Below are 18,336 nucleotides of genomic sequence, written 5' to 3'. Positions count from 1 at the left end.
AGGTGGAAAGATAGATTCATGGAAAAAAGCACTCTCCAGCAGGTATTTAAAAAACTAAAACCAGACTTTCCCTTTTGGAGGAATTTATTCATAAAGAAAGGTCAGAAAGTACTCAACAAGTCAACAAAATGCACAGATAGAAAAGGCACAGGGTAGTATCCACGAGTTCACCAAAGGCAATTTGATTTGGTATTGTGGCGAAACAGTAGAAAGAATTAGATTGGATTTAACGCTTCATAATACGAGTTTCCGTATACTAGAAGAGGGGGAGTTTTTCTAAGTCGAATGACAGTGCGTTCGACGGGGAGTTAGCAGTTGTCCGTACGTTTTAATGGTTTGTAAAAACCTCTTCATATCTTGTAACAACATATTCAAGCATCTAGTCAACATTCGAAATTGTCTTCCTTTAGTAAAGCTAAACTAATTTCACTATTTTAGAAATCTTAGATAAGAAGACAAGGAGGTCTCAAACCAGACAATGGCTTCGTTCAGTTGGCGTCCTTGGTAGAGTTAGACATAACTGTACGAAGACTTGAGCGATAGATAAAGTTTCCCCTTAATGGTCTTTTGTTCGGGCTGTATCTTTTTTAATATTGTAGCTATCAGTTGTATCGTTTGCTCATTAGTCAACCCGGTTTTCTTAGGGTTGAACTTTTGTAGTAAATCCTTGGTTGTCATTGGCTTGCGTGCGAGGTATCTGCGAACTGAATCTTCGGTTATTGAGTTGCCGTTGTCAGCGGGTGTCGGTGTATTACAGGCTGATCCAGACAGCGAACTCGGCCCAGGCGAAACGCGAGCTTTCTTGGACGAGGGGCTATCACTAATGGAAACAAATCCTGTTTTGGCAGGCTCTGATGCAGGTCGCTTCTTACCTTTACCAGCTTGAATTGAAAAACAAACTGACCGTTAACAAATATCAAAGTAATTTAACAAAGGCAAAATTCAATTATCAATTGTATGTTACATATTTAGGGCAAAATTGATTGAAATTATAGCGGAAATTCCAGAGCTAAAAAAGCCTATAAGCACAGTGGACAAGATGAATTAAGGTTAAAGGCAAAGGTTAAAAATGAACATCACAGCCTTGTATCGGTGGAGATCTTGTTATGGGTCACATCGTTTAATACCCTGTCGAGCATGGATGAAATGCCGAGGGATCACGAAACTCTTCCCACTGTCTATCATAACGAGCCGAATTTAAGGTCAACTGGACAAAAATCAACCGACGCTTGTTTTTCGTTTTTCGTTGTTTTTCGAGCTAGGAACGAAACATTGTTCGCTGATTCGCTACTAGGGCTGAGAGAAGCGAAATCCCCTGTAAACGTAGTAGGAATGTAGGTATGGTGGTGGTAGTGGGGTGATAAAGAAGTGTACTTACTAGGGGTTGCAGGTCTGCCTTCCAGTTTCTTAGCTGCAGCAGCAACAGTAGACACGGCGGGCTGGTTTTCTAATCCTGCAGTTGGTGTTGACGATCTACTGCTGGACGAGGTACTTGATCTGCTTCCATTCTTCTTTTTGCCTTTCTTTTTTTCTGTGCATTGAATAACAAAAAAATTAAAGAGTATATTTAATAAGAATATTAGAATTCATAACTAAAGCAAGCAATCTTTTTATTAATTGCCCTATTTCACTATGACGTCACATCAAAACAATCTATTGTTTAAACGCAAAGGATCATTGTCGTCGGAGGGGGTCAAATCAACGCAAATTCACCGAAAATTGTTCTAAAACCCGTATCAATCCACGAAGAGAAGTAGAATAGCCAGCAAACGCTAAGAATATTTTTTGGAACATGTTAACACATATTATATCTGAAAACCAGGCCATTTTAGATTAAACTGTTTCGCTAGGAGCAAATTTTGTTGATTTTATAATTGATTTGGCGATTCTATCCCTCACATAAACTAGCAGTGACGTCATAGTGAAATAGGGCAATTAAACGTGGGATGAGGTTGCTCTTTGCATCAAGCCAGAGACTCATATTTAAAACGTAACAAAATTAGATTATAGAATAATATAGAAATAATACAGTTACCTAAAGTATTCTAATGCACTGTGATATGTTCACTACGTGCATGGTCACCTCCCAATTACCTAAAGTATTCTAATGCACTGTGATATGTTCACCACGTGCATGGTCACCTCCCAGTTACCTAAAGTATTCTAATGCACTGTGATATCTTCACTACGTGCATGGTCACCTCCCAGTTACCTAAAGTATTCTAATGCACTGTGATATGTTCACTACGTGCATGGTCACCTCCCAGTTACCTAAAGTATTCTAATGCACTGTGATATCTTCACTACGTGCATGGTCACCTCCCAGTTACCTAAAGTATTCTAATGTACTGTGATATGTTCACTACGTGCATGGTCACCTCCCAGTTACCTAAAGTATTCTAATGCACTGTGATATCTTCACTACGTGCATGGTCACCTCCCAGTTACCTAAAGTATTCTAATGTACTGTGATATGTTCACTACGTGCATGGTCACCTCCCACTACCTAAAGTATTCTAATGCACTGTGATATGTTCACTACGTGCATGGTCACCTCCCAGTTACCTAAAGTATTCTAATGCACTGTGATATGTTCACTACGTGCATGGTCACCTCCCACTACCTAAAGTATTCTAATGCACTGTGATATGTTCACTACGTGCATGGTCACCTCCCAGTTACCTAAAGTATTCTAATGTACTGTAATATGTTCACCACGTGCATGGTCACCTCCCAGTTACCTAAAGTATTCTAATGTACTGTGATATGTTCACTACCCTACACGTATAGCATGAATATCTTATATATACGATGTACGATTAAACAGGTGCCTACCGTACCTTGCAGGAACAGTGCAGAAGTACCCTTAACGTCATCACCTTCAGGATCCTCGTCCTCTTCTTCTGATGACCCCCCCTCCCCTCGGTCCTTTTGTAACATCTTTTTAATATCTTTTCCAGCATTCGTAAGCTCGTCATCTTCCTCGCTTTCGCTCGATTCGGCATTCAGGTCATCTTTTGTATCGGGTTTGGAAATGTCGACCTTGATATCTTCTAATGATTGAATAAGAATGATATATGAATTCTTCAATATCAAATCCTTTTAAGACAACCTGATTCAATCTTCAATGGTCTTTGAAAATGCAAAAGTTTCCTTACATGAACTTTACATTACACACTAACTCTACATCTAATTTAAAGGCAGTCTATTAACACGAGTCATCATCATGTGGAGTTAGCTGGCACTCAAGGAGACCACTATGGGAGAACCTACCTAGCACTTAGCCGATGTAAGTATGTTCTTTTACTTTCCATATTGTCCGCTATAAACACTCTCCCAATCGAATAAATAAAACTCTCGAAGCAGTCTTTCCTACCTGATGACGATGATGAGTCTGACATGTAATCAACTTCCTTAGAATCAAAATATCCATCTTCTTCAGACGATGCGTCACTTTCTTCATCTGTACCCCCTTTCTTTTGCTTTGCTTCGCCTTTCTTCTTGCTCCTATTCATTTTCTTGATTTCTTTACCTATGGGGTACATAATTTACACGAAAGCTAGCTACTCGTTGACTTTATATAAGGGTGAGTGAAAGGGGGAGGACTACCACAGGCCTCCCTTTCTTCCCCCAAATGAAAATATATATACCTTTCCTAACTATCATAACCTTTGATGTCAAAAGTCACCATTAAGTAGTACCATGGTGTGTTTTACAATGCGTATAGAACGGATATATATATATATATATATGTTATTTACCGACCAGGAGGTCCGGATAGGGAAAAACTGTGCCCCAGGTCTTGAATATACGGACCGAGGCAGTTTTTCCCTATCCGGACTGCGACTACAGGACGGTAAATAACTTATTTATTTTTTCCCGTATTTTTCCACTTGTTTTTTATAATCACTTTGTTTTATTGTTTATCAAAAAAGGATACCGGACCGCGAGCGCGGGCAGATACTGACAAAATACCGCCCGCTCAAACAGCCAATCAGAACGCACGATTTTTTAGGATATCGGACCGGAAAAAAATAGAAACAATTATCCAACATTACACACTGACTGAAAAAATCGGGACATTTAGTAACAGACAGTATATAAATGTCTGTCAGTAGTTATGTAGTACTTATGGATGGATGGATGGAGTAGCAAAGTAAGCTTATTTTCTCTTAGATATTACATCGACAGAAGTCGTCCCTCTGAAGCGTGTGAAGGAGTGCAGGCGGAGTAGCGAGTTTTACAAAGATCACAACACTCAAAAGGACACCAAAGTAAGCTTATTTTCACATCCATAACATAGCACAGATAAAAAAATGTTCTTCTCTCCACAAAACCCAACATGCGAAATTGCAATTCGCTTTGTGACTCCCTAGTTCATATCAAAATTAACTCAGAGATGTTTCAGGGTTCAAGGAAATGGAAACTCAAACATTTAGTTTACCTGATTAGTGCGTGTGATGTGTCAGGGGGTGACTTTGGGAATCTTTTCATGATAATTTCACCTAGTACATACTATTTTCAAAGTATGTAAGTTTATAAAAGTTTCCAGTGTTACCAAGTCGCTCTTCTTCCACTGATTTCAAATTGGAATTTAGAACGGTTGATGTTTGATGAGGGAGCAAAACCGGAGAATCCGAAGAAAAACCCTTAAAGTACAGGAGAAAACCAAAAACTCTGCTCATATATGACAGTTGCCAAGTCTGGGAATCTAAACCTAGTGACAGTGGTTGGAGGGATTTCATGATTGTTTTGGCCTCCTGTTTTGGCCCCCAGTTTTGGTAGCCTCTTATAGACCGGCTTATAGACCGACACGAATATCGTCTGCAAAGCAGGCTATTGTTTTAGTCGTCCTACCTTGAGCATTGAATATTTTGTCTCTGACTGGTTTATCATCATCCTCATCATCGTCATCATCAGAATTGGACATTTTTAAATCTTCATCATCAAGAATTTTCTGGGGAAAAAAAACAAATAAAGAAACAGAAGTCAGGGAGATCTACATGAATACAACAAAGATTAAATACGCATTAGTAAAGAGAGTGAAAGGGAAAAACGTTATTGCTAATGATCCAATACGTTGACAACAACTCCCTAATATTTCAAACCTCTGAGAAAATAACGTCATTAACATATTGGAAGTATAAACCTTCATAACATTCAAATGAAGAAATATTTCACCATTCAATTATTCACTTGATGTGAATAGTATTGTATCAGGGGTTAGGTGCACTTCAAAAAAAAATGAGGGGCTGGCAAAAATCTTTCACTTTGTCATCCACTTTCATTGTTGGTCATTGTTGAGGTTTCTACAGGCGAGTCTGCAGCTCTATTGCTATACTTTTTCTGGCTTTAATTTAAGCTTCCATACTTGTCGAGTTCAAAAAATTAAAGTGATTTAAGTCCACCTGTCAAGAAAGAAGTTCTTCCCAATTGTAATTTTCGTATGATTTCTTTTTTTCTCTCTCTCTCTCACGTTCCTTAGTGGTTGAAACACTTTCTAAGCTGCCTAGTGTACTGCAAGTGTTTTAGATACTACAATTAACTTTTTAATTTTTGAGAACTCTTCAACATGTGAGAACTCTTCAACATGTGAGAACTCTTCAACATGTGAGAACTCTTCAACATGTGAGAACTCTTCGACATGTGAGAACTCTTCAACATGTGAGAACTCTTCAACATGTGAGAACTCTTCAACATGTGAGAACTCTTCAACATGTGAGAGCTCTTCAGAGACATGTGAGAACTCTTCAACATGTGAGAACTCTTCAACATGTGAGAACTCTTCAACATGTGAGAACTCTTCAACATGTGAGAACTCTTCAACATGTGAGAACTCTTCAACATGTGAGAACTCTTCAACATGTGAGAACTCTTCGACATGTGAGAACTCTTCAACATGTGAGAACTCTTCGACATGTGAGAACTCTTCAACATGTGAGAACTCTTCAACATGTGAGAACTCTTCGACATGTGAGAACTCTTCAACATGTGAGAACTCTTCAACATGTGAGAACTCTTCAACATGTGAGAACTCTTCAACATGTGAGAACTCTTTATCTCTGAAACCAAATTGATATTTAAATACAATATTATTTTTATCAATATGTGATATATTACGACGTTTGCGCATGAGTTTTTCCTAGAATTTTGGAAAACCGGACAGCATAGATTTTGTTCCATAACTGGTCAACTCCATACACAGTGGACATTTTTTGAAAATTTCAGTTCATTTGAAAACAATCCCAAGAGGTATTATATAGTTTACATTAACTAAAGGATGATTGTCAATGTGCTACTGGGCCGTACTCCATCAATGGAGTGGGCTTATATAATAACTGGGAGGAAATAAGACAGGTGGCCAGGTTGCGACCAGGGGGACTCATAACTGGGATTCTACTATCATGTTTATTACCATATTGCTTGGTACTTTGATTCCCCCTTTTTCCTTCTCCAATTCTTCCTCATCATCATTATTCTGAAGCCTCTTCTTGACCATTAAGGAAAAGTAGTTAACAGTCTTGTCACGCCTGAGGAATTCTTCTTCAGCTTCATCTGTTGTTAATGTTCTATAATTTATATTTGGAGTGAAGTTGTACCATGAAGTCACAGGAACTGCTTCAAACGCTCCATCAGGGCACTGAGTCAAGATGTAATAGTTTGAATTCTCATTGATCCCTGCTTCCTTCCTTCCAGAGTACCTAACCGGAGATTTTAAAAAAAATTAATGTTTAAATAAAAAAAGACCAACTTGGTTTATAGAGGATCACACTTGACAGCAGTTCAACTGGTAAACTTGTGGTCCTCTTTTATCTTCTTTAGTTAATTAGGGACAGGACCATCATTAACGTGGTCATCCAAGCCACATGAAGGTTTAACCATTTGTAGGGTAACCAGTCATTTCGCCCACGGACCATTTCGCCCACGCATAAAATCATCGATCATGCGTTTGCCAATTCGCCCACGTGTAGAATCACTTTAAGAAATATGATACCATGACTAAAAAAAGGCAGTTCGTGATTTACCAATCGGTACCTACCAACCCTACTTGACGCTTAAGCTCAAGACTTCAAAACGCGAACTTTTTATACGACAGGTCGTTTCGCTACCACGCACTTTCGCTACCGTCGGTTCGCTACCACCCGGAGTCCTTTCGCTACCATCATGAAGTCCTTTCGCTACCATTGGAAATTACCAAAACAAAACTTCGATGAGACTTGTTAAAAAGAAACATAGCCTCTTGAAAAACATTTGTAAATGATTTTGAAGCATATTTGGAGCGATCATTTCACGATACGATCAGTGAAAGTGGAGATCTAAACGCGACCAAGGACAGCGTTCACTTAGCTGCCATATCGAGTCCGTTTCTACCAACTTATGACTCGGATGACTTTATTTCCCTATTTCCCTATACTCTAATCTATGAAATGTGTGTTTTGGGTAGCTTTACCATTCTTTATTATTTTTTACTTGCCAAAGTTCGAGTCTAATGGATTCTAGGTAAAGAAAGCGTCAGTAAACGACTAGGAAGCTTGTTGATTACACGAAAACAATATAGCGTCGCTTGTCGATCGATGTTCAATAGGCGTAAAGGTATTTTGGCTTTTCTAGCTCGAACCTTGGCAAGTCAGAAGCAAACTCGCCCACGCTTTGTTTCTGACTTCTTATCAACACGTTCAAGCTTATTGACTGATTAATTTATTGAACATAAAGACTAGTAAATTGTAAATAAATGAAACAACCGAGTTTAAGTCCGTCAAGCAGGATCTGATTAACCTGTCTTTCTTTTCTATCGAAATCTCCTACAGCTGTTTTTACAGCGTCCTCTGTTACGACTCAGTGAATTCGAGACGCTGAAATAATTTGCCCGAGAAGCGAAGACCGAATTTCCTGTTTTTTGTACCATGGCTACTCAAATAAGAAGACAGTTTGGTTAACAAGTTTGACAAAAAGTTTAAAAACCGATTCAAGATGCTGTAAAATTTAGAAACCGATTAGGCGGCATATAATACTATAAAGCTATGGCGTCAGGCGTCCTTCGACGGATAATACGGATATATAAAACTTTGTGTTCTAAGAAGTATTTATGTCAAGTAAGCCAAATAACGATAAAAAAGTCTAGAAGTAATTCATCTGAGGTTTAAAAAGGCTAAAGTGACATTTACATTGGTTTACAAGTTGTTTCGTTCGTTAGCGAGTTAGCGTAGGCGAGTCCGTTATGGCGTATAAAAAGTTCGCGTTTTGAAGTCTTGAGCTTAAGCGTCAAGTAAGGTTGGTAAACCACGAACTACTTTTTTTTTAGTCATGGTAACATATTTCTTAAAGTGATTCTACACGTGAGCGAATTGGCAAACGCATGATCGATGATTTTATGCGTGGGCGAATTGGCGTGGGCGAAATGGTCCGTGGGCGAAATGACTGTAAACCATTTGTAGATGTAATTACAAAGGCATCACTTTCTCCTCAGTTATTTTAAGATTCTGAGTGTTGGTCCAGCCCAGACTCCAACTACAACATACTACACAGTCAAACAAAACAAACGAACAAAGAAATAAATAAACAAATTAAAAATCATCTATAACCTCTTTCCTCCTTTCCCACCAATTTTAAGGTTCCAAGGAGCTGCATCAGGATCTTCCACTTTCTTTCCATATCCTCTTCGTCTCTTCCTTGCTTCTTCTCTTCTTTCTCTTCCATATTCACTGCCTGCTCCACTTTTTGGCATGGAGTCTTCTTCTTTTTCCTGAGTTGAAGCAGTAGGTCTACTCATGGATACCTTTAGAATTGAATATAATATTCAACATGAATGTAGTGAATGCATTTCATTAAAATACTTTCACAACAACAATATAATTGTATATTTTGATCTTTTGTTTCCTTTACATTAATGAGTAGATCCCAGGCATGCATCTCAGTACTCATTAACCTAAAAGACTCATCAGGGGAAAGGGCAGGGGAAGGGCAGAAAGAGGAGGAGGAAAGTAATAGGGTAGAATAAGGATGAAAGGAGGAAAAAGAAAGGGGGATGAAGGAAGTAGGATGAAGGAAGACAAAGAAAGAAGTATGAAGGGAGGGGAATGAAGAAGGATGAAGGGAGAAGAAGGAAGGAAAACAAAGGAAGGAGGACAAAGGAAGGAGGACAAAGGAACTTAGATGATGAAAGAAAAAGAATCAAAGAAATAGAATGAAAGAAGGTGGACGAACGAATTAAGTTGGATGTAGGATGTAGGAAAGAGAATGGAGGAAGGAGGATAAAGGATAAGGTGGACGAAGGAAGGAGAACAAAGGAAAGAAAATAAAGAAAGGATGGAGGAAGTAGAATAAAGAAGAATAATCCAACCTTTGTTAAGTTGGATAGATCAGGCTTTGACCCTGATTGAAAGCGCATCATGTAGTATTTCTTGGCTAAATTCCTTAAAAAAACAACAAGCATTTTTAAATCAGCGAAACAATACAAATGTAAATATTGATTTACAATTTAATTGAATTGTATTACACTACATACACTACATACACTATATGCACAGGAATCAATATGTCAGGGAAATTCTATTAAAATTCAAATTTCGATATGAAATTTCATTCAGCTACAGTTGTGGTACCCTACAAATAGCATACTTTATGCTATATAAATATCTTTGTGCATACACTTCATTAATGAAGCATCCTTTATGCTCAATTTAGTTGGTATTAAATGAGTAATCGTCTTTGGATTTTCCTTTCAATATCTATTTCGTAAGTTCTTTGTTTACTTATTTTGTTGAGTTTTGAAGCAAATTCAGTGATAAATTATTGTCTGAACTTCAAGAGGTTCAAGAGAAGACTTTGACAGAGTTAACTGGTTCAAGTATTTGCTAATACTTTGTCTGTATCTAGAATAGAGTCTTCTGAAAAGCAGAATGGGATTTTGTTTGTAATTTCAAAGCTGGACTGAGAGATTTATTCCAGGAATCATTCGGCCTTAGGAGTCTTCAAAAGTGAATACAAGATAAGAATTAATTGTTGTTTATGACACAATCGGGGACAATCATATAGACTTCAACTCATATGTCTTGATTGAACGACACAAAAAACTCCAAATCTACAGTACAGTATAACAGGCCAAGATAAAAACAGGTCAAGATAATAGCTTTATTTCAGTACTTTCAAAAATAATCCATATTACAAAGTCTTAATAAAACCCTAACAGAAACACAAAATGGGATACCTGTGGTTTTGCTAACATTTTAGAGAGTGAACAGGTGGAGAGTGAATGAGAGAGTGAGTGACACATTTGCATATTCTGGCCTCTCAGAAAAACTTGTTTCTATGCATGTATTCACGTATTCTATGCATGTATTCATTTTTCAAAAGGGACCAAGCAAGCAATTTAGTTTATGGCTGAGTGGTTAGGTTGTAGGTTAGGGTTAAGGATAGACATTGTCAATAATAATCATTTGGACAAAGGGTGCTGGTGGTGCTGGTGGTGCATTCAAATCTCGTCTGGAATCAAAAAAAAATTTTCTAAGTGAGGAGAGCCAAAGCCCAACTCGTATGTTCGGAAACCTATGAAATATTTGGTTAACAGCCCATACACGATGATACTTCCATACATTATCTAGCTAAGGACAAAGTTAATGTTAAAACTAGAATTTTTTATTCAGTTAGTGATAAGCTGTTTTGGGTCCTCAAACGGAAAGGGCAAGTAAAAACCAAAAATTATGGTAAAGTTGCCTGAGAGTTTGGTTACTGAAACTAACTTGCCTGGAATCATCCAGAATATATGGTTCAATTGCTGGTGTTGAAGACTGTTCTTAAGGGAATAGGTCACTAACTTGCACTAAAGCGTCATTTACTACCAGTACCACACTCTGACACACACTTTCTTTTGTTCAGTTAATTAGCAATAATATTGTTTTACAATTCTCATGAGGAAATACAAATTTGAATAAGAAAGAAAATTCGCAAAGCATTTTGGTAATGGAAGTAAGATGACACCATCATGCAAACTTCCTATTGACAAACCAATGAAACATCGCGAATGAGTTAAAAACTTTAGACGCAAATCAATAACTAGGGCTATCTGAAAAATATGTATATTATAATTATACACTGCGGTTATATATAAGTATATCAAAAGTTAATTTCAAAAATTATGGGATTATCATCCCTGATATTTTTTTCAGAAAGCTCTAGTGAGAGACAATTACTGGAAAAAAAATTTAGATGTCATTTTCAAAAGATCAATCTTTTCCTTCAAATCTTTATTTCTATTTTATAAAACACTGACAATGCCAATTCACATATGGTTTATCTATGTTTAGCTCCAGAAAAACAATTAAACCTTGAAAATGTCCATCGATACACAATGATATTTTTAGAACTTTTTTTAAATTTTGCATTTTATCATAGGCAGATTTGGATGAATGCATATGGATAGAGATAGCAATATGATATGAATAATATATGAATATAGATATACAAGACAGTCAACATACACATACTCCAGACCATGTAGCACTCTTGACTAGTATCTTGTGCAGATCTCAAATTGGTCTTATAATGAGTAATAATGTCATTTATTATATAATTACCAATGAAATATCTATTTTTCTCTATTTCGAAAAATTGATATCTTCACACGTGAAAATAACATGTTATTTTCACGTGTGAAGATAACACCATTGCGATGACTATTCAAAAATACACGGAAATAATTGCCTGAAAAAGCCAAAACATACTCCATTGATAATTATATAATAAACAGAATATTACATGGGCGCTTGGAGATACGAAATTTATCTTCTCGTGTTGAAAATCTCTCACTCGTTCGCTGCGCTCACTCGTGAGAGATCTTTTCAACACTCGAAGATAAATTTCGTATGTCCGCGCGCCTATGTAATATCCTCTATATATGCCCATACCTTGGTACTCTGACTTTATACTCAGTAAATGGTTCATTACTTGATGTCAATGACTCTCCTGGTGATGGTGATGATCTACCTGATATCTTTCCTTGTATCTTTGAATTAAAGTAGACAGCAAATCACTTATCATTTGTTACTGTACATGTATACATACAACATTAGACACTATAATTTTAGACCTCAATATAGAGTTCTACACTCTGTGATTGGCCAAGCGGCCAGTGACTACAGTATGTTAGGGGTTTGAGTTTATTACTGAGAACGGAGGCAATAAGCCATACATACACCCCAAGGGCCACAGGCCATATACATGTAAAGGCTTATTTCCAGGTTCAAGGTAATTAAGCTTGTATTGTATTTATCAATTGAGAAGGTTTTCCTGCATTTTACCCTTACCATAGTTGAATGTTTTAGTTTTGAGGCTGATGAGGGGGTCCGTCAGGGGGGGTGGGCTATAGCCTTCCACCTTTTCCCAGGCCACACTACTTTTATTAATATATTTTCCATTTCTTAGCCCCCACGTTTAATAGTTTAAAATAATTATGACTTTGCTTATATAGCACAAAATGCATACAGATATGATCTTGAATGCACTTGAATGCACTTGAATGTGTTTTCCCATACAAGTCCCATCTATTCTACAATCTTAGCAATCCCCCACTTTTAGGGTGCTACCAGCCCCTGTAGGTACAAAGCTACGATTAGACCCATAGCCCAAACTGTCTGAGTCAATAGCCCATGAAGCCAAAACCTGAATGGTCTATTGACTTGTAGACCATAATGGTGAGAGGTCTAATCGTTTTAGTGTAACAAAACGTATAAACAGTCAAATAGGGATACAAACAATTTTGAAATTAGGTCGAAATAATTTATTTTTTTGTGTTTTAGTTTTCAAAACTAGCAATTTTTGGTACTAGAGGTCTATCAGTAATATAACACTAGTAGCTCAGCAGCAAATCAGAGCGCAAGATTTTTGATAGTCCATTAATAGTAGGTTTATACTATATAAGTATATGTAATAGGACTCCATGCTGTCCAATTAAGAAATAATTGGACGAGGAAAATTCTGAGGACTGACAAAATTGGATGAGGCCGTAGGCCGAGTCCAATTTGGCAGTGAGAGGAATTTTTCAAGTCTAATTATTTTTTGATTGGGGAGCATGAAATCCCATTACCTATTAATTATATAGGTGCCTAATTAATCCCATATCAACAAGACCTGTCCAATTAAGAAAATAATTGGACAGTTACCTATATGGGATTAATGAGAAGCTGTATAATAATAATATTAATTCTATCACATGACTACCAGAGTGGGAGATCTCATGAGATAGCACAGCGCATGCGCAAGATCATTGAATAGTTTGCTTTGCCAGCAAGGTCACGTTTCGAAAACACGGAATCTTGAAGATTTTAAAAACTTGCTGAGTCGAATGTTACGTGGTAAGCCTAAAAACAACGTAGTTGAAGCTAAAAGATTTCCCACTCAAGCTTGAGCGTGTCGGACGACGCCAAGATGGTCGATGATGGTAAATGTTCGCTGGACCCGCCAGATACTGGCTCAATGTTCGCTGCTCTCCTCCAGGAGATGAGGAAAATGAATGAAAATATACTGGCCATTAGTGAGCCTGTTGATCCAAGCGAAGAGTACCAAGAGGAACAAAACAATGCTCAAGGCAGCAGCGAGGAAGGATTAGATGAACAAGTCGCTCAGTTAATCCATACTAAACTCTCTCTTGAAAGAGAAGTTACCAGAAGAAAAGATTCAATCGAAGATTGATCTTTACCCTCGACCACAGAACATGACTGGTCTGAGGACGCCACATGTAAACCACCTCATTTGGAATCAAATATCCACTATTTCGAGGACCAACGATTCCAAGACTCAAAAGTCACAAAATACACTAGTGGCTGGCGTTGTGGCCATGATGAAGGCAACTGACCTAATTCTTCAATCAGGACTTAAGGACAACAGAGAACTTGTCCAGTTTATTACGCTATTGCACTGACTCTGCAAAGCAATCACGACTTGAACGCCACACGACGCCGAGCAATGAAGAATGACCTCAACAAAGACTATGCGGCACTATGCAGTAGTTCCGTGGCTGATCAGACCTCTGAATATCTCTTTGGAGATCTCTCGAAGTTAGCAAAGGATATCACCGATGCTAATAAATTGACAAAGAAAGTTCGCCCTTCAACATCGTCGCATACATGTACCAATCATAACCGAGATAATAGACGAAATTATGGCGGCAGAAAAGCCTACGGGAACCACAACAACCGCTTCGCTCCCTATCGGGGAAGAAATGATTTTTTATCCAAGGGCATTCCCTCTCAAAGCAGGAAGAGAGAGGGAAACACGAAACAGTAAATGTTGAGGTAAGACCAAATGATGTTTATACATTTATGCACGACCTTACAACCTTTAGAGCGGGCAAACTTAGAGAGTTTCTGCCCAGTTGGCATAAGATTACAAGCGACTCAAATATATTAAAATTTGTCGCTGGTGTAGAAATTTCCTTCGAAGAGGGACTTACACCTTCTCAAGCACACTACAGACCTAGTAAATTTAATGCTCAAGAAGAGCTTATTGTTCAAAGAGAACTTAAAACCCTTTTATCCAAAGGAGTAATCGAGCCTTCATGTCATGAACCTGGCCAATTTATATCTACAATCTTTCTCAGACCCAACCTGATGGTTCATTTCGTATGATCCTTAACTTAAAAGAATTTAATAAATCCATGGAATACCACCATTTTAAAATGGACACTCTGGATACTGTAACCAAAATGATAAAGCCAGGTTGTTATATGGCATCAGTGGATCTTAAGGATGCATATTACACTGTGCCTATACACAAAAATCACCAAAAGTTTTTGAAATTTGAGTTTAAGGGAAGCCTTTATAAATATACGTGTCTTTCCAATGGCCTTTCAAGTGCCCCACGCATTTTTACAAAACTGCTTAAACCTGTTTATTCAACACTGCACAATCAGGGTCATATAAGTGTAGGCTATATTGACGACTCGTATTTGCAAGGTGATACCATTGCAGAGTGCAGGAAAAATATTCAGAGTACTACCAAGTTATTCACTGAATTGGGGTTTTGTATTCACCCCAAGAAATCAGTATTCCTTTCTACACAAGCTTTGATATTTCTCGGGATTATTCTTGACTCTCTGAATATGACTATATCACCTACACCAGAAAAGATCGACAAAACTATTAAGGCCTGTCATCAGCTTGTTGAAAAGAAAATGCCTCTCATTTTAGAGGTTGCAAGGGTTATTGGTCTAATCATATCCCTTTTTCCAGGTGCAGAGTATGGACCCCTCCACTATAGAGTACTTGAGCATGACAAAACAAATGCTCTTGTAATTAATGCAGGGAATTTTAATACTCCTATGAAATTGTCAGAGAATTCTATTCAGGAGCTGCTTTGGTGGATCAAATATGCACCACAGGCAAAGACACATATAACATATCCTGCACCTTCTATGACCATCCAGTTAGATGCTTCAAAAAAGGGGTGGGGTGCAGTATTTAAGGGAAAGAAAATTGGGGGTAGTAGGACCCCATCAGAAGCTTCCAAGCACATTAATGTGCTAAAACTGCAGGCAGCATTTTTTTGAAGTCTTTGGCAGACCATAGTAAGGAAATACATATCCAGCTCCAGTTAGATAACATAACAGCAGTAGCATATGTTAATAACATGGGAGGTTCCAAATCACCTGAACTAGATAATTTAGCCAAAGAATTGTGGGAATGGGAGATTTCTCGGAAGATGTAGGTTTCAGCTGTGCATATTCCCGGAATATCTAATGTGGATGCCGATGAACAGTCTCGGCACTTCAATGACAAGCACGAATGGGCTCTAAACTGTATAGCTTCCCAGATTATTGTAACAGAATACCCTGAGCTCAATATAGACTTGTTTGCCACAAGGCTCAATCATAAATTAGATTCCTACTGTTCATGGAAACCAGACCCTGGGTGCTCCTTTGTAGATGCATTTTCACTAGATTGGCATACTGTATTTATAACTTTTATGCATTTCCACCATTTAGCCTGATCCCAAGATGCCTTCAGAAAATCAACAACGACAAGGCGACAGGAATTCTGATTGTCCCTTTATGGCCCAGCCAACCATGGTTTCCACTTCTTTTGCAGCAACTTTGCAAACTCCCATGGATCCTCTACCCAAACAAGAAATTACTTCAACACTCGGGACATCAGGAACCACACCCACTGTGGAAAAAGTTGAAATTGATGGTTTGTCCTGTCTCAGGAATTCCTTCACAAAATACAACATTTCTGGGAACGTTGCAGACATCCTCATGGCATCATGGCGATCAGGCACAACAAAACAATACAAGACCTACATTGAAAAGTGGATCGACTTTTGTGGTAAAAGACAGATTGATTGTTATTCCCCACAAATCAGTGAAGCTTTAGATTTCTTGGCGAGCTTATATGACAAGAACCTTAGTTACTCAACATTGAACACTTCACGTTCAGCTCTCTCGTCAATTTTACATATAAAAGACTGTGAAAACTTTGGTTCTCACCATCTTACAGTTCGGTTTATGAAAGGTGTCTTTGAAACAAGGTCACCCCAACCTCGGTACAATAAAATATGGGATGCTTCCCTGGTTCTAAACTACTTAGCTACCTTGAGTCCATTAGAGAAGTTAACCCTGAAAGACTTGACACTCAAACTGCTGATGCTGCTTCTAATGGTCACAGGACAAAGAGGACAATCAATACATTTGCTTAATATTGCAACCATGCATCTGAGTGATACCTCTTGTCTATTCCAACTAACTAGTCACACCAAGACAAGTAAGCCAGAACAACCAACATCAACAATCTCTGTTCAGGAATTCGAGCAAGATTGCAGATTATGTCCCATCAAAACACTGAAAGAATATTTACAACGTACAAGGACTGCCAGAGGTGACGAACAATTGTTTATAAGTTTTGTTAAACCGCACAAAGGAGTATCTAGAGATACAGTATCTAGATGGGCTAAAATAGTACTGGAAAAATCAGGAATTGACACTAACATCTTTGCGAGCCATAGCACAAGAGCAGCCAGTGCTTCTAAGGCCAAGCAAAAGGATGTCCCTCTTGATGCCATCTTATCTAAAGTTGGCTGGACAACTGCTAATACATTTAGAAAATTTTATGATAAGCCAGTCATGTCAAGTAATGACAGCATGGCCTCTGCTATATTGAGAAATTAGATTACAAACAGAAACATTTAAATTACTATCAGTGTTCATTTTCCATTACAACAAGTTATAGTTCACTGTGATTCTTATTATGATGAAAATGGAAGGTCTATAGAGACTTAATTATGAGATTTTATTGATATGAATTAATAAATATGTTTAAATATAAACATGCTTTTCTCATTCAATTGTGGGTGTTCGAAGGCTTTAAAGTCTTATGGGATCTCCCACTCTGGTAGTAATGTGATAGAATTGGAAAATTAAACGAGACTTACCTGTAAGTTGAAGTTTGATTGAGATTCTATCGCATGACGGACAAAGTTAGGAGATCACATGCCAACCCTCTGTATTATCCCTCCCATTAGGGGTTATATGCATATGGTTTGTTAATTCGCATATTAACATGCATTACATTTCAGTGGGGTGAGGTTGGAATCCATTCCCTTCTCACACCCACATAACTTTGAAGAATGATCTTGCGCATGCGCTGTGCTATCTGATGTGATCTCCTAACTCTGTCCATCATGTGTTAGAATCTCAATCAAACTTCAACTTACAGGTAAGTCTCGTTTAATTTTCCAATTATACAGCTTCTCATTAATCCCATATAGGTAACTGTCCAATTATTTTCTTAATTGGACAGGTCTTGTTGATATGGGATTAATTAGGCAGCTATATAATTAATAGGTAATGGGATTTCATGCTCCCCAATCAAGAAATAATTAGACTTGAAAAATTCCTCTGACTGCCAAATTGGACTTGGCCTACGGTCTCATCCAGTCCTCGCAATTTTCCTCGCCCAATTATTTCTTAATTGGACAGCATGGAGTCCTATTACATATACTAATATTTATATTCCAAAGCTACTTATTATTAAAAGCTTACTTGGTTTAATTGTCTTGGGTTGACAGGTCCCGGAGACGATGTCTTGGTAGAATCCATGCCAAAAGATAAAAAAGGAAAGAGATTATACTCGTTTTGTAATCAGTACTCACGTTATATCGTTATTTTTACTATGAATTCCAATTTTATGAGCGCAAAGATGAAAGAAAAAATAGTCAAAGGAAAACAAGATGTATTGACTTAGTATCCTGGCCGACTCTCATTGTACCCAGAGTCCTCTTCGATCCCCACGCACTGCCTTCCGCTGACTGGGAATAGCGCAGGCTTTGGCAACAAGAACGACTCCACGC

At 37.9% G+C, this 18,336-nt stretch overlaps 2 protein-coding genes and 1 pseudogene across 3 annotated transcripts; 2 read left to right on the top strand and 1 right to left on the bottom strand.

Moving 5' to 3' along the window:
- Nucleotides 1-66: 66 nt before the first annotated feature.
- LOC116302682 (general transcription factor IIF subunit 1) lies at nucleotides 67-18,230 on the bottom strand. Of its 2 annotated transcripts, XM_031712028.2 has the most exons (10): nucleotides 18,029-18,230; nucleotides 11,904-12,001; nucleotides 9,341-9,413; nucleotides 8,583-8,776; nucleotides 6,416-6,701; nucleotides 4,858-4,957; nucleotides 3,377-3,532; nucleotides 2,841-3,053; nucleotides 1,379-1,531; nucleotides 67-881 (listed from the first exon to the last, which is right to left on the bottom strand). In XM_031712028.2, the coding sequence occupies exons 1-10, from the start codon at nucleotides 18,083-18,085 to the stop codon at nucleotides 511-513; spliced, it is 1,701 nt and encodes a 566-aa protein (XP_031567888.1). In that variant the 5' UTR covers nucleotides 18,086-18,230; the 3' UTR covers nucleotides 67-510. The 2 variants fall into 2 exon arrangements, with proteins under 2 accessions (XP_031567888.1, XP_031567889.1); XM_031712029.2 differs by lacking the exons at nucleotides 9,341-9,413; nucleotides 18,029-18,230.
- On the top strand, nucleotides 13,471-14,280 carry LOC148911059 (uncharacterized; annotated as a pseudogene).
- LOC148911058 (uncharacterized) lies at nucleotides 15,989-17,155 on the top strand. The gene has a single exon (XM_089030587.1). The coding sequence runs from the start codon at nucleotides 15,989-15,991 to the stop codon at nucleotides 17,153-17,155; it is 1,167 nt and encodes a 388-aa protein (XP_088886713.1).
- Nucleotides 18,231-18,336: the final 106 nt, after the last annotated feature.

The sequence above is a fragment of the Actinia tenebrosa genome, unplaced genomic scaffold, assembly GCF_029948245.1.
Source record: "Actinia tenebrosa isolate PJP-AT-01 unplaced genomic scaffold, QUT_ActTen_1.0 PGA_scaffold15__27_contigs__length_11533743, whole genome shotgun sequence".
NCBI lineage: Eukaryota > Metazoa > Cnidaria > Anthozoa > Actiniaria > Actiniidae > Actinia > Actinia tenebrosa.
Note: the sequence above shows the minus strand (reverse complement) of the source record. Positions and strands in the feature narration are given on the sequence as shown.

Bases quoted from the DNA above. Each gene is read 5' to 3' on its own strand.
- LOC148911058 (XM_089030587.1), top strand. From the start codon at position 15,989: ATGCCTTCAGAAAATCAACAACGACAAGGCGACAGGAATTCTGATTGT.
- LOC116302682 (XM_031712028.2), bottom strand. From the start codon at position 18,085: ATGGATTCTACCAAGACATCGTCTCCGGGACCTGTCAACCCAAGACAA. The intron at 12,002-18,028 runs GTAAGCTTTTAA...TTTAATTCAAAG, and splicing joins ACCCAAGACAATTAAACCAA to ATACAAGGAAAGATATCAGG. The intron at 9,414-11,903 runs GTATGGGCATAT...TGTTTTTTTAAG, and splicing joins TATAAAGTCAGAGTACCAAG to GAATTTAGCCAAGAAATACT.